Consider the following 24933-nt stretch of genomic DNA (forward strand, 5'->3'; position numbering starts at 1 on the left):
CACCTATTAAACCTAGAAAAAATGGAGAGAATGGCATCTTTAGTTCTCCATAGGCAGTGAACTGAAAATTTAATGTTAGTCGTTTATTTTTTTTACTTTACTAGTAGTTTAAATAATCCATTCTTCACAAAAGTTTGAGATAAAATACTCCCCTTGACTACATCAAGTAGACATTTCAGCTATGAAACAGAAGAGATATATAAAAGAAGAAATGGAAATTGGCAGGAACTAATATCTTCCCTTTTCCAAAGGGTATATAGAATGTACTTTCAAATATGCAGGCAATGGGCTTCCCTGGTGGCGCAGTGGTTTGAAGTCCGCCTGCCGATGCAGCGGACACGGGTTCGTGCCCCGGTGCGGGAGGATCCCACATGCCTCGGAGCGGCTGGGCCCGTGAGCCATGGCCGCTGAGCCTGCGCGTCTGGAGCCTGTGCTCCGCAACGGGAGAGGCCACAACAGTGAGAGGCCCACGTAACGCAAGAAATAAATAAATAAAAAGAATTACTAATATTGTAATGTCAACCAGGAGTTACAAACTCAAAGGCCCAGAAGAAGTCAGGCAGATTAAATAACAGAACAAAGTCGCTAGCACTAGGGGACTATAAGAAATGGTGGCAATTGTGGAAAACTAAAGAGCTCATGCCATGTCCAGGAGGGGCAGCCATATTTATTTAGTTCTAACTCAATGTTTCCATAAAGAAATGCAGTTCCAGTGTTGCTGGATCTTTCAGTTTCTCAGAAGAATTTGGAAATCTGGATATTTTAATGTGAAAGTCCCCTGAGTTTGAACAATTGGATCTATAGGCAGCTCTATGTGGTTGCCAGTTTACAATCTCAGTGTTCATATGGGGAATAATAAAAAACAAAAATAACATTTTAAACTAAGAAGTAGTTTAAATTACATGCACACTTTGGAAAAATAACTAGGTCATTTGTTGTAGAAGGTGTAAAGGAATAAAAATTTTTTAGATAATTCTACAGAAGTAAAAACCAGTGACTTCTTTTTCTTCTGTCACTTCTTTTTTAATTGGAACACCTCTAAATCACAGCTATAGTAGTCAGACTTGAAAGAATGAGGTTTGAATGGAAGGAAGAGAAACATTCTGTGAATATGAAAGATTTCTTAGAGGAAGCAAGTGTTGGATACCAGGTGTGGCAGTCCCTCAGAGTCTTAACAAAATTAATGGTAATTGTTAATTAGTAATTAATTATAGGAACTCAAACAAATGATGATAGTTGATGATAATTAAAAAAAATGTTTTTGAGAATGTATGTCAGTTTTCTGTGACCTTTCTACAAATCAAGAAATTACCTTAAGGAAATAGTCAGGAAAATTCTTTTAAAATGTATCTTGAAATTTTCCTTTCCAACAACATTTTATACATTCTAAGGTGCAATAACTTATGATTACTGGCAGCAAATTTTGAGTTCACAGGGTCACTGATTCTAATATTTTAGTTAAAACTACTTTTAGTACCCATCGGTATAATATCCAATAAAGAAAAGCATTTTCAAAGGTCCAAAGATTGCCTTATGGATGGATTCCAGGAAACTCAATTTATTTTAGTGGCTAACTGATTTCTAAACACTTTTTGAGCAGACTTTTTTTTTTGTAACTCCATGGGACTGCAGATTTGAGGCACCTTGTAGATGCCCATCAATTGACTAATGATAGCTCCAGAGATGCTCAGTAGTTTGAAACACAGGGATGTTAAACTTTTAGTAATTCAGAGAAAAGGCTTAAGCCTTGAAACTGCAAATCACTAGCAGTAAGGCCGTGACAAAAAATGGCTATTTATTTAACCTTTTGGAACCTCAGGTCCATCATTTGTAACTTTTTACGAGAATTAAATGTTTGGGAAAGTGCCTAATACCGATCCTAGACCATAGTTTATCTCCAATTAATGTTACTTTTTTTTCAAATACATGTCTACTTTCAGTCTATTTACAAGAAATACCCTGATGAGAGTTGAAAAACAGATACATCATCACATCTGTACTTACTATAATAAGCTCACAAATACATAGGAAAAAATAAAAGACATGCTTTATATTTATATGGTGATTTAATTCCAATTTGTTTTTATCCATCCTCTAATTTTGTTCATCATGCTGTGCATTCATCTTCGTACTCCACACTCTAATCACAGTGGACTTTCCGAAAGGCAAATTTAGCTTCCCAGTGCTTTCAGGATAAAGACAAAGCTCCTTATAATATGGCTTCCACAGGTTGTATTAGCCTGGCTCCTCCCTACTGACCTAGCACCATGGTCCTTCCCTATCTTCTGTAGCCACACGAGCTTCTGTTCCCACTCCTGCATTCTCCCGATGCTCCCTCCCACTGCACAGCCCTTACAGAGAACTGTCCTCTCTGCCCTTCCCATAGCTGTTTGCCCAAATACCTCCCAATCCCAGATGACAGATCACTTACCCCCAAACACCACCCCTCAACACTTCTTTATAATTGCTTAAAATCCACAATGTTCAAGGGCTCCTGCTGCCATGTTCCTGTGTGAGATTAACTGATTAGCAACTATCTCCCTCAGGACGGTTTAGTTCCATGAGGAATGGAACAGTGTCTGGTTTTGTTCACCATTTTATCCCCAGCACCTACTGAACAGTATTTACGGAATATTTGTTGGATAAATACAAGTCTGAGTGTAGCTAAGGCATATATTATGTCCAGAGAGGAGCAGGAGAATGGAGTGGTTACAAGCACACACTTTGGAGCTAGACTGCCTGTGTTTGAATCCTGGACCTTGATTTACTAGTTATGTGACTTCAGGTACGTAAATCAACTTCACCTGTGAAATAATACTAGTGTCTACATCATAGGGTTGCTGTGAGGGATGTATGAGTTTATATGAACAGTCCCTGAAATAATGCCTGACATGTAGTAAGGTTTTCTGTTTTGTTTTGTTTTCTCACAAGATCAACTGTTTATTGATTTTTTTTCTAAAATACTATACATTTAAAGAAACTCCTAAACTGAAAAGACTTGACAATTTTTGGTACATCTGTAGCAAAGGAATAAGGATTTCTGCTGGTAAGTTTTCATGACAAGCAGACACACATCCATTTTCCAAGCAAGACATGAATCTCACTGGAAACACTGAATAAAATGCATAGCTTGTGATAGCGGCAGCCATTTCTCCAATGTCTGAGTTACACAAAATAAAGGCTTTCCCTCCCTCCCCTGCCCAGTGATTACAGTGTAGCTTCCTGCCCTGTGATTACAGAGTAGCTTCCTGCCCCTACACGTCTGCTCCCTGATGACTAAGGATGCTCAGAAGAGACCCTTGTGCTACAGGGTGAGACCCAGCTTTTGTTTGCTCATGAGGAATAAATATATGTTTGTTAGAAAACTGAAACAAAGAGAAGTTTTAAAAAAATGATATAAAATTCAGCCTGCAGCTTCAATGACCTGTTGGGGATTTTAATGATCACTGAAACACATTGGCAGTCTCAAAAATATTCCTCATTTCCATTTTCATACCTTGCCATCTGGGATAACTATCAAGTTCTTATATTTCTCCCACAAACAGAACTTCCTTCTTTTAGTTCTGTCCCCTCATAATTGTAGTTTTTCAAACTTCAAAAAGCATAGTATAGCTTTTATTCTTTCCTCACCTTTTCCTACTTTGGCCAATAAGTCACCAAACCAGCTCACTTTTATTTTCTAATAAATATGTATTGAAATGTCCTGCCCCTTTCAACGTAGTATTGACACTCTTACTTTAAATCCTTTAATATCTCATGTATGAAGAAATGCAGAAACTTCACAAAATATTCTTCCTATCTTTAACCTCAGATCTTTCTAACACAATCTGCACATCATCATATTAATCTTTCTAAATTTAATGGTTTCAGTCTCCAGCTCACTGTCTACCAAACAAGGATTCAAATGCTTAAGCCTTGCAGCTATCAACTTAATCTGTCCCTCTACAAAAAGTTCTCCCCATATACTCTTCACATCAATCAAGTTGGTCTATTCACCATCCCTAGAATACCCTTACATGTTTCCAACTTCAATATTTGGTTCATTAACCACGAATTTACATTGTATTTGCTTTTTCTCCGTGTTCATCTATTTGCACCAGGTCTGGGCAATTCAAATTCTAGTGCTTCCATGGAAACTTCTCTAAGCACTCCGACAAACTGACTTTTTTTCTGAGCCCCTATAGAATCTACTGTCTATATCAGTAGATGTCCATGTACAATGATGTGTTTCAATTGCTTAAGAGTTAAGTCTCCAGATGTTTGTGATTTAAAAAAAAAAAACAAAAAACTATTGATCTAACAGTTTAAAACTGAAAACCTTTTAAGGACTTATGGCAATTAAGGCAGCCCCCCTGGCCCCTTATTCATTTGCTTATATTTTTTCTTGAGCAGAAATGAAAGGATTGGTGTGACAGGGAGCCCACAGCACCCATAACCCTTGGGCACCCATGGGGGTATATTGCACAATATGTAGGAACCCATGATCTTTCCTCAGTCTGACTCTTCCCCTGCCTTTTCAGCTGTAAAATAAAGCACGATCATCTACCCATTTCTTCATGTACAAAATCCTGGGCCAATCTCCCTAACCATTCTATCTAATTCATCACCAAATCCTGCCAAGCCTGCCAAGTGTATATCCCAAAACCACTTACTTGTTTCTAGTACTACTGCTACCATCCTAGGCTAAATTGTCATAATTTCTCACCTGACCTGGACAATAGCTTCCTAAGTGGGTCCTCAGTTCCATTTTCACCTTTCCTAATCCATTCTCCACACTGCTAATGTTATCTTTCCAAAAGACTTGATCATGTTCCTGTTCAATGGTATAATATTGTTCTTAAAATAGATGACAACAGGGCTTCCCTGGTGGCGCAGTGGTTGAGAGTCTGCCTGCCGATGCAGGGGACATGGGTTCGTGCCCTGGTCCAGGAAGATCCCACATGCCGCAGAGTGGCTGGGCCCGTGGGCCATGGCCGCTGAGCCTGAGCGTCCAGAGCCTGTGCTCCGCAATGGGAGAGGCCACAGCAGTGGGAGGCCCGCGTACCCAAAAAAAAAAAAAAATAGATGACAACATCCAACAAAACTTAGCGCTGGTCTCACCTCTTGATGCTCTAGTATTACATTCTAGTATCCAGACACTCATTTTCCTTTAGTTCCTCGAAGTCATCCTGCACCTCCACATTTAAGGGTTTTCATAGCTGCTATTTTCTGTATTTAAAACACTCAGTGTTCCCTCTCTACCTGGCTAATGCCCATTCCTACCTCAGAATTATAGAAAAATCTTTCTACAAGACTAAGTTAGGTCTTCCTTTAACTTACTCATGTACATAGACTTTCCCATACTTAGTCATAACACAGCTATAATTCACTGTTGACTTCATTATTAGCTTAAAGTTATTCTCCCTTCCCTGCTACTCCACGAGTTACCTTGTCCTGCATATTTTAGGTGTCCAATAAATATTTATTGAATAATTTATAAAATGTCATCAATGTAATATATGTTATGGTGATAAAAGTTTGAGAACCATTGGTATATATCATTTATTGAGCACTTACCATTGATATCTGTATTTTTATATGTTCATATTTTATTTTCTTAACTAGACTGTAAGCCCTTTGAGAGGTGACAGTAATGCTTTAATCTTCTTCTTTTTAGTTATCAGCATCTTGAACACAGTTATCACTCAGTAAATATCTATTTGTTGAAAAATCTAGAACAGCATCTTTAAATGACACTTTATATAGGGTGGTTAGGAATGGCCTCAGCCAAGGGATGACATCTGAACAGAGATGTGAAGGGAGTGAGGAACAAGTCATACATGCATGTGAGGAAGGACTACCCTAAGAAGCTAGAAAAGCAAGTGCAAAGGCCCTGTGGTGGGTGGAACCTGCTTGTTGGGTTCAAAGAACAGCAAAGAAGCTAGTATGGCTGCAGCAAAGTGGGGTGAGGGGAAAGTCATAGGAAATATGACTGGGGATAGCTGGGGAACAGAGCACATAGTGCTTATAGACTTAGAAAGATTTCCTGCAAGTGAGTCAAGGTGCCATTGAAGAATTTTGAGCTAGGAGTTGACATGACATGACTTAAGTTTTAAATTATCTGATGATTTAATCCATGTAAAAAACTTACTTACTGACCTAGAGTAAGTACTTAGTAAATGGTTGTTTTATTATCATATCACATGGTATTCATTTAGTCTGAGAAAAAAGATCAGACATTTATGTTTCAATCTTTAAACAATGCTTAAATATAGCAAGTATAACAAATAGAATAAAATGTGGTGTTGTTGCTCTTATTAAATATTAACATAATAAATAAATATAATTATAACAATATAAATTATAATAATTTATAATATAATTGATACATGTATATTTATACATATGTAAATGTACATATGAATTGCTACATTATTTCTTATTTGGAGCAGTGATGCTAGCAAGGCATTCTTTAGACAAGCAGCCTAAACTGGCGTGAAATTAGACATGACTAGCAAAGTAATATAAACATCAAATACATACTAGACAGCTTCATGCATGATATGTAATGCATTTTCAAACTGCTAAGTGAAACAATAGAAGGTATTCATGTAGTCAGCCCCTAAAAGCTTAAGATACAGTTGAAAAGCTCTATATACTGTAAACTCAATTACCTCATCTAAAAAACATTATGCCATTAGCCTGTAATATACCAGTACCACATACCTTGGACCACACACACATCAATATGGTGAGCACTTATATTTTAAATCACCAAGCAATCCCTAGACATGTTTAAATTAAAAAGAAACTCTTTTCCCCTGATTTTCAGTCCCTTAAAAAAGGCTCTTGTTATAAAATCTGTGGATGTTCTTCATTAAGAAATGGCATGCATAATCATTATTGATTTGTTTAAATGACCAGAATTTCTCCAAAGCATTTAGTAACAGCTCATTTTAAAATGATTAATTTTCTATTTTCCATGTGGTGAGAGTGACTTTTCTTGACATAATATTCTATACCCACAGAGCTTCGAAACAGCAGTGACCACAATTAGTGCTATCAAATATCATGAAAACACTTCCCCAGTTATACTCCTTTTACAATCTTGTCTTGCCCATGTGCCTGCATGCAGTTAAATGCAGTATGTAAGCGTGTAAGGGGAAGAGATGATGTCATCATGGAAAAATTTGATCAGGTTTGCTTTTATGCTCAGGGGGCAATGTTCTGCTGGTGCTATGAAATCATGTAGATGAAAAATGTATGTGTGTGTGTGTGTGTGAGCCTCCTTCTTCTAATCCAAAATTTGTTTTAATTTTTTTCACGTTTTCTGGAATTTCAATTCAACATGTTTTATTTTTAGTCTTATGTTTCATATGTCTTTTTTTTTTTTTTTTTTTTTTGGCGGTACGCGGGCCTCTCACTGTTGTGGCCTCTCCCATTGCGGAGCACAGGCTCCGGACGCGCAGGCTCAGCGGCCATGGCTCACGGGCCCAGCCGCTCCGCGGCACGTGGGATCTTCGTGGACCGGGGCACGAACCCGTGTCCCTTGCATCGGCAGGCAGACTCTCAACCACTGCGCCACCAGGGAAGCCCTCATATGTCTTTAATGCAGCCAACATTTACACTACGAAACAATAGCTTACACTTTGAACTTTTGAAACAGTTTTCAAAAACACTTTTGAAGGAGAGTCCTTTATCAGCAGGTCCACATAAACTTGTAGGCTCTGAAACTTTTCAAATTTCTAGATTAAATGCTGCCACCTGGCCTTTCTCCTTCTCCCCCCTCACTCTGGATTTTGGGGATTCTCAGCAGAGCATTAGAATAGGGCTAGAAATACCCTCTCTCACATCTCTTAGCACAAAGAGCTCATCAGAAACAAACTCCAATGTGAAAAGAACATCAGAACTTGGGGAAAAAAATGACTTGCTTTTGCTCATGTTAAAAAGGTCAGCAGCTACTGGTCTACAACAAGTAAGAAAGAAGGTAAACATAATAGTAATAAAATTTATTTTACTCTCTTGCAATTTGAGGGAAATTCTGAAATAGTTCTGATTCTTGTCATTTGCTTCTTTTATGTAAAAACCTTACTCAAACATGAGTGCTTGTCCCAAAGGTTAATTCTATGCTTTGCACATGGTTATTTTCCATTTGGCTATACAAGGATCTATACACTTGTCCAAATAATTATAAGTATGTAAAGCCAAAGTGTAGTTGAACTTCTAATTCCATCTACAGATAATTGAACAAACTTTATACTGTTTTTAGTAATTTTCCCAAAGAACCTCAGCCTGCCTTTCTAGACACTGGCTTTCTCCACCACCCACCAAAAGAATTATACAATAAGAGGAAGATTGACAATTCTTCTATGATTCATTGAGAACAATCAAATGAGAATAATTTAGATTCTGACTTTGTAGTAATAGAAAGTAAGATTAAACAACGTAATAATGTATGGGTACTAGACATGGTCAAATGAATGTACTAAAATCCACTTAAAAACCATTGCAACAGGCCCATATAAGTGCACACTGGGCATTCAAGTGTGTGTACAGCCATTATTTTACAAAGCAGGTATTATTTTTAATTTGTATACCTTTGATCTAGGAATTAGATGAGACATACTCAAAATAATGTTTTTAAAACGATGTGTATGAAAACTTTTCAGTATATGTTACTATATGTTTTAAGTTCTATTCTAAATTTAGCCACATAATAAAATACTGCCTTTCTCTTTTTTAATCTGTGACTGCTTAAAATTCCTTTCTTCCAAATCATTTTGTATGCTTGATCTGAACATCTATGTACTACCACCTACATCTATTCTCCCTGATAGAGAGTAAACTCCTTGAGTAGACTGTGTCTTTGTCACACCCATTCTCACCACCAACAGGCAGGCACATGAATATACAGAGCAGATAACATCACCTCCTGCTCCTAGCATATACTCATCAATCATCTAACAAATGTCAAAATGACATGTACAAGTAGGACTCAATTATTATGAAATATTTGTAGTTCATAATATTCTATATTATTAAAGATTGATAAAATGATGAACTTGTTACCCTTTAATGACTTTTATATTTTCTTTTTGAGCTATCCACTGGTGAATAAAATAACACGTTTTTTGGAAAGCTAATAGCAGTATTTATTGCTCATGTTCCTAAACACTGCAATTTTCTGATTCCCTCCTGCAGTTTTACAGAAACTGTACTTTTACCTTGGTCGTTAAATAGTGTTTTGGTAGATGACTAATTAGGGGCTGAGAAGAAACAATAGTTCTTCTATTCTCATTTCACTCACCAACTATTTTATTGGGCAAAAGAGGCAGTTACTGGGAAAAAGATGTAAAAAAAGAAAAGAAAGAAACATGGTGATTCCATCTTTACGGCTCCTTCAGTAATTGAAAAACACAACCCTTAATTGCTGTAACAATACCTCATTTCAGGTCAGAACTATCTCTTGAGAACCTATTCCATGAAAGGCCCTACAATTATTCTTCTTCCTAATTCTCAATGGTGAGCAAATTCATAAAACTACTGGTTATCACTCATCTCATCCTTATTTTACAGGAACTGTGGCAAACATTACAAACAGGCCTTGAAAAGTAATCCCGAAACTAAATAAAACATTTGGATATTAATACGATCATTTCTATCATCATTTTTTTTACCTTTAGATAATGCTCTGAACTCTAATAAATGTATCATGTGACTATCTAATAACATCTACAATTGCCTAAATGACCAACCTCCTCCAGCATTCATTTACTAACTAGTTTAGACCTCCACGGTCTATTGCTTCAGCCAGTCTCTTGTCAGTACTTTTAATGTCCTCAGATCCTTTTTCTTCCCCTGTACCACCCTAAAATTCTCTAATCCGTTTTCTCCATTACTTAAAAAGTCAACTTTGTTCCATATGATTTTGCACATCAAAGACTTCTGAGCTAAGCAAAACCAGCAGAGGGAGGAATTTTCAAGTCGATAAGAATAAAAATCTTCAGGATTAAAAATCGTTTCATAACAACATCTGGATCTACAAGTAAATGTCTGCATTGGTCCATTTATTCACTCATTCATTTATTTATTCATCCAAAACATGTCAACTGAGCACCTATATGCCAGCTATTATGATGGACTTACATGTGAATAGAACACAAACCATGTCCTCAAGGATCTTAGAGTCTAGTAAAGGAATAAAGAAAGAATAAGACAAGAAAACAACTAAATATAACAATAGGGTACAGGTGTTCTGACAGATGAGCGCCAATTTGTAGACCCTGAGCCCAGTGAATGAAAGGAGTGCTGATCTCAAGTCTTTACTGTAAAGCTTCCTTCTTATAAAAGAGACCTCAATTGTTTACTATGCATTAGGGAAAGGGAAATGCCTTGTGGGGACCAGGTGATAGATGGATATATGACCTTAGTCCACATTACACTATGACTACTGTGCCTTCCAGAATGTGTATTTGGCATGGATATTCTCAGCAACTGTCAGAATTTTTATTACCTGATACAGGGAATAATTCATATTTGACAGAAGGACCAAATAAAATATCACAATTTTGAAAAAATCAGAGATTCACACTACTATCAATGACTCGAACATTGCAAAGAAAGTAATTTCCATCATATCTCCATTCGATTCAAGGCCATATATAAGACAGATGGGATGCAAAGAACAGTGGGGAAATTATAATGAAGTGACAGTTTCAATCATAGTTGTTCCAGATGTGGTCTTTTCATTGAAGTATATGAACAAATATCCTGGTACTTGGCATGCATCTACTGATATGGAAGATGCAATTTTCTTAATCCTAATAAATAGAAAAATCCAGAAGCAGTTTACATACACTTGACAAAAATAACAGAACACTTACTATCCTGCATCTCAAGCTCCAGCTCTGTGACATAGCCTACAGGGACTATGGGGATTTCAACATCCCACAAAATACCAAACTCTTCTACTATATCATGATATTTTGCTGATTTGATATTGAAGAACAGGAATAGTAGGGAAATTAGATGAGTTCATAAAATACACGCATTCTAGTGGGTATAAGATAAACTCTATGAGAATCCAGGAAGGGGGCTTTGCCAACTAAGTAAAGTTTCTGGGGCCAGTAGTGGAGGCCATGTAGGAACATTGCCTTTTTTGTAAAGGATATCTTGTAAGTGTTCCTAGTTTGCTATGGTTGTTTGATGGAGGTTGAATCCCCGTCTCGGGATACTAATGACCATGAAACTTGAACAGTTTATAATGAACTTAGCTCCAGATAATTAACTTGACCATATTTTTAGTTGTGCCCAGCGACACTCTATCATGGAGTAGAAGTGTAACATATGGAATTAGTTCAATCAGTCCTGAAGGTCCAGGTAAATTCCACAAGCACATCATTCACTTCCTATCCTGCTCACTTTTCACACTACTTTTTTTTCTCAGCCTGCACATAGAGTCCATATCAAGTCCCCTATGACTAGCTGACAAAGGGTGAAAAAAAAGTCAAGAAGCTTTTTATATCATTCTACATTTTATGTATGCTATTCTATAAATGTTATTATTCTATAACATTTACTGCTATAGCGTTTAAGCCCCATTTAGGTATATCCCTGTAATATGGTATAGAACAGAAGAAACTGCCAATGATAAAAACATTAACCAAGACATTTCATTGTCTCTGAGCTAGAGAAGTCGGGACAAGAGAATTTAATTTTATAATGGGGAATAATTTATTTTAATATATTTAAAACTTGAAGATATTTATAATTTCTTTTAATTCCTAGGAATTGGACTTTATCACTAACTTTCCTATTTTTTTCATCTCTCCTCAATCCCAGGCCGAGAAATAACCCATCAAAAAAATCATTTATTTCCATATCATTCCACCTATATTCCCTCCCTCTCATCATGATTCACTCTGTTGGTTTAATCTTGGCAATACATTTGCATTTCAAAATCATGGATTTCTTAAGGAATATACGATTATTTTAGTTGCACAGCTAGATACAAACACCTGTAGATTAATCACAGCTGAGATTTTCTTTTCAAGAAAAACCTTTTACCACTTCTACCATACTTGTTCTGTCAGAGACACCAGCAGTACACACAAATTTCTGGATTTCTCTGAATTTAATCTTGGTAAGACGTTCTCTCAACAGAATGTGCTATTGATTTTTGAGGGGAAAAACTCTGATCTTTATGTCTTATTTAATTCCTGGATGGCACAACATCCTGAGGTATTGCTATCTCACAGCTCAGAGAACTAGGTTTTCTTGATGGGCAAACATACTATGGGCCTTCTATCTGACTAGGATGTTCTTTCCCACAAACAAGGGCTGGATTCTACATTTAGATGGTGAATGTTCAGTTCCTTCCTTAGAGCATAATGTAGCATTCTACTAAGTAACAGAACTTCTTTTTTTTTTTTCTTTTCCCTTCATGTACTTCAAACCTGATCTAACCACCCAGAGCTCTTTGAAGTCAAAGGAAACTCTGAACCCAGGGAAACTCTGATGTCTGGTGCAGAGACTCTTAAGATAAATGAGACAAACAGGAATGTTAGGAGAAAAAAAGAGGTTGAATCCTTTGAGTATTTTGCACCATGTTGATGCCCCAGTGGTTCAGAAAATCGTGTACACAAATCAGCAAGTCATGATTGGGAAAAAGAACAGAGTAATTATACAATAGCAAGTGAACTCTCTAGACCAGGATATGAAAGTTCATACAACAATGTAACAATTATTTTGTCTTGACTGGAGACGCCAAGTAACTAAGGGTCAAAAGGCATAAAACCTAACCTTGAACTTATCACTTGTTTTGGTTTTCTCATCCCAATAGGATATTGGAAAGATTAATAGTTTAGATTTTTGCCTTTAAAGTTCCTCAGCTCTGGGAATATTAACATTTATATTTATAATAAATTGATTGTATTATGGTACATATAAAGTAATCAAAATCAAACTACACATTAAATTGCTGCACGCTGGTCTCAAATACTTGTAACCCAACTATGGCGTAACTCTGTGAAATCTCTGCATTGCTTCCATGCAGAATGAGAAAGTGCACAGGCTAAGATTAACTACTTACAGCTAAAACCATAGAGAGGCTATTTTTAAAATTGATCCATTGATGCTTGGAAAGAAAGAATCATAGGATATAATTTATTTTCATTCAGGGTGTTTTATCAAGTCAGAATAGGCTATGAGTCATGCATTTATAAATAAAATATTAAATATGTAAACTGTCTAACATATTTATTAAATTTACTTGCAAATATTAATAGTGTTTAAATCACTCTTAACACAGACATACTTCACACATACCAGACATAACTTACTCGCTCTAAAGTATTTACACAGCTGTAAAATCCCCAAATTAACTATCAATCAGGAAAAGTAAAAATATTGCTATGAGAACAAGAATATGAGATTTAAGCAGCTGGAAAAGAATTACAAAGGACTTCCTATAACGTGACCTTAGATGAGATCAAGTTTGCCGTTGATTTTTTTTTTAAGTAATATTGTTTTAACATCTTTCTAAACATAACAGTTTCACTAATTCAGCAAAGTAATTGGCCAACTCATCTATCTTCACCACTATTGTCCCTAAATTTCAAAACGCCCAGGTGGAAAATAATTACTTACATACACACATAAGCAAACAATATTGTGATCTTAATGTTGTAACCTCCAATTTGAAAGTCTCCTTTTTTCCTAAAGGAAACAGTCAATGTAAACTCAACGACGTGGGTCTTAGAAAATCTATTCTGGTTTAAATTTAGATTTAATAATAACAAAATATTGTCGAATATCATATAACAGCTATTTCTGTTTATAGACAAAGGTGGACTGAAGACCATGACTCTTGAGAAAATTATATTTATGAACAATAATAGCCATGAAGATATTAGCCATTTGGCTTTTCATCTTTTGAAAAATTTCTCATAAAATGCAAAAAGAAAAACTAGCTGTCTTTGCATTTTTCATAAAGTTAAGCACATGCTATTTTGATTTAAGCTGCTCTGGAAGTAAGTTGTGAAATATATGAATTTTGCCAAGGACACAGAAGGCAATTTAGTCAAGAGTCATTGTGTCAACTTCTAACTCAGAGTAAATTTGATTTTTTGAGCATTGAAAGTTAGGTCATAGTGGGTTTTTTAAAACCTACACTTGTTTAATAATGATGGTTGAATTTTTATACTAAAACATTTATCATAGTCAAAATATTACTTGAGTTTTTTATTCAATTAAACAAATGGCTTAGGGTCAATAAATGAAAGGAAAATTTCTTTTGTTTCTTTTTATGTTTTACAGTTTTATTATAAAACTAATATAATTTGAAATAAATGTTTCAAAGGAAACAGCTAGCAAATTCCTGACTCATACCTATCCTCAATATTACATATTACTATGGAGATCTGGGGCAAATGTATCAATACATATATTTGCATAGAGTAGCTATCTCATTAACTATAAACTTTTACAAGGTACTTATTTTTTTCTTCTAGTTTCCTCTAGTTAATCTAAAATTCTCATCAGGGTCTCTTAACTCAAATGCATGAGAGGTAATATTTACCAATAGTCTTTTTTGTGTAATGCTCTTTGGCAGGCATAGAGGCATAATTATTAATCCTATTTTAAAGACAAGAAAACTAAGGCTCAGACACATCCACTCAATAGATAGTAAAACTAGAACCCAAGCAAAATGTGTTCAACATCAAAGCCTTTATGCAATAGACTAGTGCTTTGTGGGCTGTCTTACACTTGACAGTCTTATAATTCTCTTCAGGGATCTTAACTTCTGTTTTAAAAAGCAAAAGTTGACAAAATAAACAAAATCAGAAAACTGTGCCTTAGTAGAGTTGTTTATTCTTTGTTACTAGGAAGGATTCAAGATCTTAATATGGAGGCAATGAGCTCTCTTTCCTCAACAATAAATAATACAAACAGAGGTTGCAGGACCTATACAAGCATTATTAAGATAATGCTTTCAAAAATCTGGGCACAACCCTTTTTCTTCCCTCTGTTAATTATTTTAGAGTGAATTTTCTATGCAAATTGTCCTCCTACTATGCATTATGTTTTCTCATTAGTGAACTGAAGTAAAAGCCAGTTACATTACAGTGGAGGACACAGCAGAAGAAAAATCAGTTTCCTAACAGTCCTAACATTGTCTGCATTTTCATAAGCGATCTCTTCGTGTCTAAGCTACGCATAGTGAACCAAAGTGAGAGAGCATTAGACTTGGAAAGAGGACGTCTACGTCAAGTTCTTGCTCTGTCACTTACTAGCTGCGTGATCGTTCATAAATCATTTAGTCTGCATCTAAATGCAGGAAAACAAAAAATGAACTCAATGGTTCCCAAACTTTGCTGCACATCAGATTCACCTGCAGAGCTTTTTAGACATCCCAATCCCCAGGTCCTTCTCCATGGGGATTAAATCAGAATGTTCAGGTAAAGGAGCCAGGCCTCATAGTTTTTAAAGATCTTCAGGTGATTCCTCTGCACAGCAAGGTTTGGGAGCCAATGAGTTAATTAACATTTTCACAGAGCTTCTTTTATTTTTTAAATTTTTAAATTAAAAAAAAAATTTTAAACATCTTTATTGGAGTATAATTGCTTTACAATGGTGTGTTAGTTTCTGCTTTATAACAAAGTGAATCAGCTATATGCATACATATATCCCCATATCCCCTCCCTCTTGTGTCTCCCTTCCACACTCCCTATCCCACCCCTTTAGGTGGTCACAAAGCACCGAGCTGATCTCCCTGTGCTATGCGGCTGCTTCCCACTGGCTATCTATTTTACATTTGGTAGTGTATATATGTCCATGCCACTCTCTCAGTTTGTCCCAGTTTACCCTTCCCCCTCCCCGTGTGTCCTCAAGTCCATTCTCTATGTCTGCGTCATTATTCCTGTCCTACTTTTAAGATGGGAAAAAAAAAAATGAAGAGGCTTTGTATGTTATGTAATACTTTACAGAGCAATATAAAATATTATCCCCAAACTAACTACAGCGCTATAAAAAGAAACCCATTGTTTCAGGGAGCTTTATCTTTTGTTTAGATTTTAGTTCAGTAATCATAAAGAAATCTGACATAAATAATAAGTTTTACTTTTTTTTTGCCAGAGTTGCAGAAAGTTTAACAGCTTTTCCTTTTACATTTAAGCTGTCTTCAACAATATTTTAACCTCATTTTTTCTTACCTCTTTTTCTTCTGTCTAAAATTAAGGAAAGTAAAAAAAAATAAAATTAAGAAAAGTGTCATCTACCTTGTTCCTTTCAAAAAATATCACCACACTTTTATTATGTGTTTATAATAACCAGGAAAAATATTAGAACAATGTGCAGAAAGGAAATATGAGCAGTCAGAAAGAAAATAATTTGTTCAAAGTTACTTAGTACTTAAGTACTTAATACTTAATACTACTTACTTAAAAAGAGCAAAATATTACACACTCCAGATATTTTGTTCCAGTATTCAGTCTTAATCTATCTGGAAACAAAGACCTATTCAGTAAATCTTTCTTGGCCAGATTTTGTTCGTTGCCTGATGACATAAGTTATTTCTCTGTTAAAATTTTAATCAATATATCAGATTCAACCAGTTTATATACAGCATTTGTTTTGTATTAATACCATCAACTTCCATAACCTTCTATTTAATTAGACTTATTGAAAGGATTATGTAATTAGAGTGCAAACAACACGTTACCTAATTAAAAAGCACCCTCTGTGTTTCATTGTTAAGAGAGGACTTAATGCATCCATTCACAACAAAATCCTCAAACTCAATTCATAAGCTACTACAAGTGTAATCCACCATCTGACAGCAACTGATTTTGCCTTGGGACCTTTTACCTTGGCGGGCTTGTTAGCATCCATGCTCTCTTTGAATTTCTCCTGCACAGTTTCTACAAGTTGACAGAGCAAGGCACCATTATCCAATTTCTCCATAAAAGTTTCTGCCGTAATCTCCTTCCCTGAAATAACAAAAAGAAGCATTATAAAAACACAATCATTCCCCAACCCAAATGTGACATTCATGCCAACATATGCAGTTTTTATCACCAAAATTCCAATTCTAGCTGAGTTACATATCTGAGATAGGAAATCACTGGAAAGAATGGTTTCTTTGGAATTTTACGTTTTTCAGTTACTTTGGCCTGTAAGGCAAGAGCATAAAGCGAAACTGGTATTTTGTGTTGTGTATATGTCTTTCATCACAAGAACTCCATAGCTCCCCTTTAATATAAAATAGAGCCATAGTATATCAAAAATCAACCACCACTGGCAATTTTAAGAGTGTGGCCAATGCATAAAACCACATCTCTATGGGCTTCCCTGGTGGCGCAGTGGTTGAGAATCTGCCTGCCAATGCAGGGGATACGGGTTCGAGCCCTGGTCTGGGAAGATCCCACACGCCGCGGAGCAACTAGGCCCGTAAGCCACAACTACTGAGCCTGTGCGTCTGGAGCCTGTGCTCCGCAACAAGAGAGGCTGCGACAGTGAGAGGCCCGCGCACTGCGATGAAGAGTGGCCCCCGCTCGCCGCAACTAGAGAAAGCCCTCGCACAGAAAGGAAGACCCAACACAGCCAAAAATAAATAAATAAAATTAAAAAACAAAAAAACACATCTCTAAATTCCATTGAGTTTGTTTTCCTGATGAAGATAATACAGGTAAAATTAATGCAAGTAAGAAACTCTCTATAAGAAAACACTGCCCCTCTAACCACTCTTCCCCTTCCTGATGCAGTGCTTGAACTGTGGAATTATTAGGTTCAGATCTCTCTGCTTTTTTTTTTTTGTCTCCTCACAACCACTCACAGCTTCAATTACTGCTTTTATGAACATGATTCACAGTTGTCCATCCCTGCCATTTTATTGGTTAAAAGTTATTTTTCTTTCTTATATGCTCCCAAAGTATATTTTCTTTCTTCTTTTCTTTCACTTTGTAACAGCTTTATTGGGATATAATTCACACCCCTTACAATTCACTTCTTTCAAGTGCATAATTCAATGACTTTTAGTATATTCACAGAGTTGTGCAATTACCACCACAGTCAATGTTAGTACATTTTTATCACTCCCCAAAGAAACTGTACCCTTTAACTATCACTCCCGATGGCTCCATTCCCCACCCCCCCAGGCTCTATAAAATCATTAATTTCTTTTTTGTATGTTCCTCAAAACTCCTTTCCCTAAGCTCTCTCCTTTTCCTGGTGGTGTAATTCTCTAAGTTTCAGAATATTTTATTTCCCTGTCTTAATTTCCTATAACTTATTAGTCACAAGTCCTGTAGATTCATGCTTCCTTCTGTTTCTAGAACCATAATCTTAATTTTAAAAATTCATGGGGGCTTCCCTGGTGGCACAGTGGTTAAGAGTCTGCCTGCCGATGCAGGGGACACGGGTTCGTGCCCTGGTTCGGGAAGATCCCATATGACGCGGAGCAGCTGGGCCCGTGAGCCATGGCCGCTGAGCCTGCGCGTCCGGAGCCTGTGCTCCGCAACGGGAGAGGCCACAACAGTGAGAGGCCCGCGTACCGCAAAAAAAAAAAAATTCATGGTCTGATACCTAAACTCTAGCAGCAAGAACAATGGTTAGTCCTCGTATCCTCAACGTCTGCCTCCAGAACATACCATAATCACTGCTAAAATTAATATTGCTAAACACCACCCTCATTGAGCCAATCTTCATCTTTACTGCATAGTCCCTAATCTTCTCCTCTACGTAAAAGATGAAACAAACCCGCTTTAACCCAATATCCAAAGTCCTCTCATATGCCGCTAATCCACCTTTCTATTCTACCTTGCTTACACCCTGCTCCTTGGTCTGCACCCTGCCTTCCTAGTTCCATGGGCAGATCTTCCCGTTTCCACTCCCATGCCTTGGTCCAGGCATGGCCCCTTCCTATAACAGCCCCCTATCTTCTATCTGCCTGGCCACATTCTACTTTCCCTTTAATCAGAAATCCAGAAAGAGATTCTCCCAGTGTACATCAGTCTCCTTCCTATATGGTCATACTCAGGAGTATCACTCACTCTGGCACTCATCAAACTTCTTCTGTGGCTAATAACATGCTTTGTACAAAGTTCCTGTCATCACCAGTACATTAGAAACCTCTTGAGGTATATTGTTTTGTGTGTGTGTTACTACAGAGGTAAGCATAATGTTACTTACATAGAAGGTACCTAGTAAAACATGTTCAGTGAGTACGTGAGTTGACAAATGAAGAAACAAACTCTTGGAAAACTTTGAGAAAATGTTGGGTATTATTTCCGTGAAAAGTAGTTGTTAAAGCAAAAAGAAAAAAAGGAGGTATTTTAAAGTTTTATACTGAGAGTCATAGGATTACCTTTTATCTTAAGAAAAATGCATGCAGCTCAATTCCATGAACACTTAAGATAAATGTAAACCAACTGGAACAACAGATATACTACTGGCTTAAAGTTAAACTCACACTATCTAATATATTTGGTTTTTAAGAAACATCTGTTTGAAATGATTTTTTTACAGTCTGGGGGGAAGGGCAGGTGAAGGAGGAAAAAGAATTACTTTTTTTATGTTCTTTTTTTCCCTACTGGATAGTTCACATTTTAGCCTTCAGTTAGGATAATGACTTCTGCAGGTGGCAAAACATCAGTAGCTCTAAGTACTCACCACAGAGGTAGCCTATACAGAGCTATTAGTATTTCAAAATTGTATGCAGCTCAGCTCAATTAAGGAATGAAAGTAATAGTCTCAAGATACAAAAAAGCCAGCACAACAGAATTTGTATTATGCATTCACCATATTGGCTTGCATTTTCTAATGATAATAAGAAAGTTATTTACAAACAAGCATAAAAATAAATATTAGAAATATTTTAAAAATTATCAATTACATTTCAAGGTAAAGAAGGTAAACTTTACCTAAACTGTTGAATGATTCCTTTATAAATTACTTATAAGATTTTCTACATTTGGAAGGGGTCTTTAGGCATTATTTCATTAAGCTACTTGAAAATTTAAAGATTCTATTCATAATGTCAAGTGATGAGATGATGACAATAAATTTACAAGAACTTGTAAATTATAAAAAGAAAAATGGCTTTCATTAAAAAGTCATTAGCAATTTACCAAAAGGAATGATTTTTACTTTTTCTGCATTATACCTGAACAATTTTTTGTTATCCTCCTTTTCATGAATACTTGAGGAATTTAACATTGAACATCTGTACCTAATGAAAAATATATTAGGTCTCAGCTTTCAATTCTGTATATTTTATAGCTCCAAAAGGTGGGATTTTTTTTTTTTTTTTGGCTAAAGCAGACACTATTACATACTTTATGGTTGAAATGTACTGACTCAAATGAAGGAAAAATGCAAGACAGAGAATTTTTTTTAAACCTTCATATGTAACATTTTCCATCCAATGATTAAGAATCATAAAATATACATTTTAAATGTACTGTATAATTTTAAGAAATCAGTTATAATCCTTATATGGGGTGATATATTATCATACTCTTTATTCTATTAATATTACCAAAAGTATATAAAAAACTGAATATAAAGTTGGCTGAATTTAATCATGACAAATCCATCAGAATAGGCTATGAATTACTAATTACAGTTTCTCAAGTAAAAGCTATATACAGTTCAATCTCTGTCAGGCAGAACCAGATCTCCTTTAATATAAATTGTGTAGCTGGTTTGAGACATTAGACTATAAATGCTAGAAACAGTAGGATTCTAGTAGCATAGAATCATTTCTTCCCCAATCCCATCTTTCCACGTTTTTGGTATATTTAGTGAAAGAAGGGGCAATGAACAGACACAATTAAATCACCTTGGAATGCCGACACATACTGGGTTGTCTTTATTATTGACTTGAAGGTCAACCCAAAATAGCCAAGTCTAGAAAGAATATCTTTACTTACTGGGTTCATAATTATGAACTTAGATCTTCACATCATCAATTCAGTCATGATTTGCCAGTAGACAGAGATCAGGTGGTTTGGTTAAATATTGTGATTAGTCATTTCCTCTTTAAAATATGAGGATACAATGATATGAAATAATCATGTACCTGTACATGATTATTTCATGTACCTGAAATATTTTGTCAGGTAACTAAAATCAACACACATACTTGTACATACAAGTGTATTCCTCCCAGAAATGTAGGCTTGCCATAATTTCCATAAAGATTATCCCTTTTATCTTCTATTTTGCTAGGAAAGAATGTTTTCCTCCTAGTAAGTTAGCAGTACTACACTCAGTTTCCTAATAATATATAATATCTAATAATGATATTTAACATTTGAGTTCTTACTATATGCCAAGCACTTTACATGTATTCATGTTTTTAATATTTTTACAAAACTGCCAAGTGAGTGCTTCTATTATATCCATTTTACAGATGATGAAATTGATGTATTTAGGTTAAATAACTTGCTTAAGCTCCCACAGTGAATCTGACTCTTTAACCCAAGAAGTCTAGGTTTAGAGTCTATGTTTTTAGCCACCACTCTTAGTTAGTTAAATCAATATTTGCTGGATACACAAATGACTATTTTCTATAACAATGCATTCTCTTGAATGCAGTTCTTTTTCTTTTTAGAAAATCTACAGATTTTTTCTCTCTAGAAACTCCTTCAGAAAAAAACAAAACAGTGTAGGGCTGAAGACAGTGGTGCTGAGAAATGAATAGCAAGTCACCTTGCTGATGATTGGTGAATGACCGAGAATAGCATTCAGGCATGCTCTGTTATGTAGCCTGATTCACTGCATAAGAAAACTAGTATGTTTTATCTATAAGGGTGATCTAGATATGATCAAACTCTACTCCAATCTCCACTGTACCTCTCAATCACAGTCTATTTCTCCAATTAGAGAACTCGAAGCAACTCATCTGCTATCTTAACTCAAATTAGTCAGTGTTTTAAGACTGAAATATAAATGTTGTGAGATAGGAAATGATTGATTATATCCAGAAACCCTAGATCAGCACCTGCTCCACACTGATTCAGAGTCTACCCTGTATTTGTATCAACAAAAGACAAAGTCGGTTCTGTTGGAAAAGTTGAGTAAAAAACATTAGGGTGTAACTGCTCTGAAAGGTGTCAATTTGTGAACATAGACTTGATTCTTTAAACTTTTGAACTAGCATAAGACACCACCTTTCCTAAGAAATTTTAATTGACTACATCAAGAATATGAGAAGTCTGCAGGACAGTATCCAGTAAAAGGACTTTAAGAAAAAAGAAAAGAGCTGTTCCAAACTCATTAGACAGCAGCAACTCCAGTAAATAGGTGCTTAACTTTCTAATGCTAAAAATAGGTTTTTTCAGAAATAACTGAAATAAGGAAAACATTACCTATTGATCATACTACGCATATAACAACTGAATTTTCCTTTATGTGCATGTAGGAAAGTCAGAGAAAGGGACAATCATCATAACATCAACTGTCATAATGCATTTCTAAATATTAGTAAAATCAATTTAGCTTAACTTGATTTGTAATACATTTTTTGATTTATTCAAACTCCCTGCATATATCCAAACACATATGCCTACATCTTAACGATCTAAAATCCTTAAGAGCAATATCAATTTCTGTGATGCTTAACAACTACAGTCTTTTCTCAAAATTATACTCCCATGTGATTCATGTAGTGTTATTAAACAAATACTAATGGAAGATAAAGGTCATTTTCAAATGATTAAAGAAACATAAAATAAATAAACAATCTGAGAACATCTATGTTAGTATATTCATTTCAAAATTAAACCAACAACAGTCTTCAATAGTCTTTCAACAATCATGAAATCTGTGGAATGCGCCTCATCTATCTGAATGATGGGTAGTTGCTATAATCTGGGACTGTTAATTTAATTACATGCTGTTTATTCAAAGTAACAAGTTTTTCTCCAAGACTTATTTGTATAATCATTTGATGTTCAAATATGTCCTAAGGACATAGTTAATTAACAAATGAGCAATAGCTAGTTCATGAACAAAAATAAAACAGAAAGCCTAAAATAAAAATTACATGTGTATATTTAATGTATAGCAGGGGACAATGGCCAGAGAAATGTTTTAGAGGCAAGATTCTCTTGATTCAGGTTTCTTTTGCTGTCTTTTCTGAGTGTTGGTCATAAAACTCCATAGTGTCAACTATTATCAATAGAAAACATACTTGGACTACAAAGATATGTAAGTAGTCTGTAAATATCACAGGATGATTTTCTCATGAATCAGACTGGTATGCTACCACATAAACAAATCCCAACCATCATGACAATTTATTTAACTCAACTAGTTAACTTATAAAATAGTTTTTTATATTCTAATATATAAATTTTAGTTAGCCTAAAAATTTGCTATTGCAAATTTGCTATTGCTGCTTTAATTTTATGCTGAGGAATCTAAAGCGCTATTATTGTTACTGATTAAGTAAGTATATAGTACTTGAAAATTACAGTATTATGCCTTCATATTTGGCAAGAATGTGAATATTGGTCTATGAACCAATGAAATAATTTTCTTCTCTATCAAATAATTTTTATCCACCAAAAAACCTGAATGCAAAGTGAGCGTTCTTTAAAAAATTCCACCTTTCAATTGACATTTTATATGTAGGATCAGAAATACCTGAATTTAGAATATCATTACTACTTTTTTTGAAAGGCAAAAAAGGAAAAAAAGTTACATTTTAGTCAAGTATTGCTAGAAAGAAATAGGAAATCTTTCCACAAGTAAGGTCCACACTACAATGGCAAAGTCTAGTTAGAAGCTTTAATTTAGTATGTGAATTTCCACCTCACCAAAAAATTCAGATACTTTATCTAGAGACCAGATCAACTTTGAAACTACCTTCAAGATATCTCTAACCTTCAAGTAGATAAAAATGGAGAATTGAAATAGAGCTGTATAATATAAATTTGCAAATATTTCTGAGGCAACAAAATGACCAGTAAGAATTTTAAAATTTACTTTAATGACTCCATTTCTAAAATACGTGAATACTAAATGTATCTATTATGTGTAGTAAAAATATCTTGTCACATAGCCATACATTTTTTCTCTCTTCCTTATTATCACCATTCTAGTACATAACATATTTTCTTACCTCTGAATGTTTTACCACTTTAAATAACCTCAAGCTATTGGTCTACTTTCCAAGTTACCATGAGGATATTTACTTGAAATCTATCATCTACCTACTTTTATGAATTCAAGTTAACAGAAAGTGGCACTTTACTATATTTTAAGATTCTTTTTTTTTTGAGATTCTTTTAAGATTTCTTTTCTGAGAAAATTTCACAAGCCATCAGTTGCTTCTGTGTTACCAATAACTGGCATTAAGAACATTAGCCTTTTTATTCTTTAAAAGAAAGATTATTCATTTACGTAAACTGTTTTCTCCTTGTTTATACATATTGATGATTTCAAACTGGGTCTCAAGAGCTGGATTTCTTGGAAACTTAGACTTTTGGAACTGGAATGGACATTAGAGATCATCTACTCCAACCCCTTCATTTTATGGTTGAGGACACTGAGCCCAGAAAAGATAGCTGAGTGACTTTGGGCAAGTTTACCAAGTGAGAGAGCCAGAATCAGAAGCCAGGTCTCCTGACACCAGTTAGGAGCCAGGTCTCCTGACTTTTAGTCCAAGGATATTTCCATTACACATACACTGACTCTCTATTCTTTGAGGCTGTCTTGGGGCTGCTCACACTGCTCAAGCTACTTTGTAAATGATCACATTCACCAAATAAAATGCTTTTGATGACAAGTCATGGGACCTTGGAACACACCTGTGTAATCAGGCTATACTCATAATCATGATTTCCCCCTGCCTGGAACACCTCAGGGACTCCTCGTGGAGCATGCAATAAATTATAAGCTCCTCAACATGGTATTCAAAGCAGTATACGCTCTAGCCCCAACAAATCT

At 35.5% G+C, this 24933-nt stretch overlaps 1 protein-coding gene across 7 annotated transcripts in view; it reads right to left on the reverse strand.

The window, feature by feature from the left end:
* Window positions 1-24933, reverse strand: part of GAS2 (growth arrest specific 2) — a 127160-nt gene that overhangs the window by 83603 nt on the left and 18624 nt on the right. For all 7 annotated transcript variants that reach the window (XR_003434507.1, XM_027115168.1, XM_027115166.1 and 4 more), the window contains one exon: window positions 16846-16967. Coding sequence is in view for 6 of the 7 variants with exons in the window: in XM_027115168.1 (XP_026970969.1) it covers window positions 16846-16967 (122 nt within the window). In the remaining variant the exon portion in view is untranslated. The remainder of the gene's footprint in view (window positions 1-16845; window positions 16968-24933) is intronic.

This window comes from Aethalodelphis obliquidens, unplaced genomic scaffold (genome assembly GCF_003676395.1).
Source record: "Aethalodelphis obliquidens isolate GAN/ISIS:26980383/991018 unplaced genomic scaffold, ASM367639v1 scaffold14, whole genome shotgun sequence".
Classification (NCBI taxonomy): domain Eukaryota; kingdom Metazoa; phylum Chordata; class Mammalia; order Artiodactyla; family Delphinidae; genus Aethalodelphis; species Aethalodelphis obliquidens.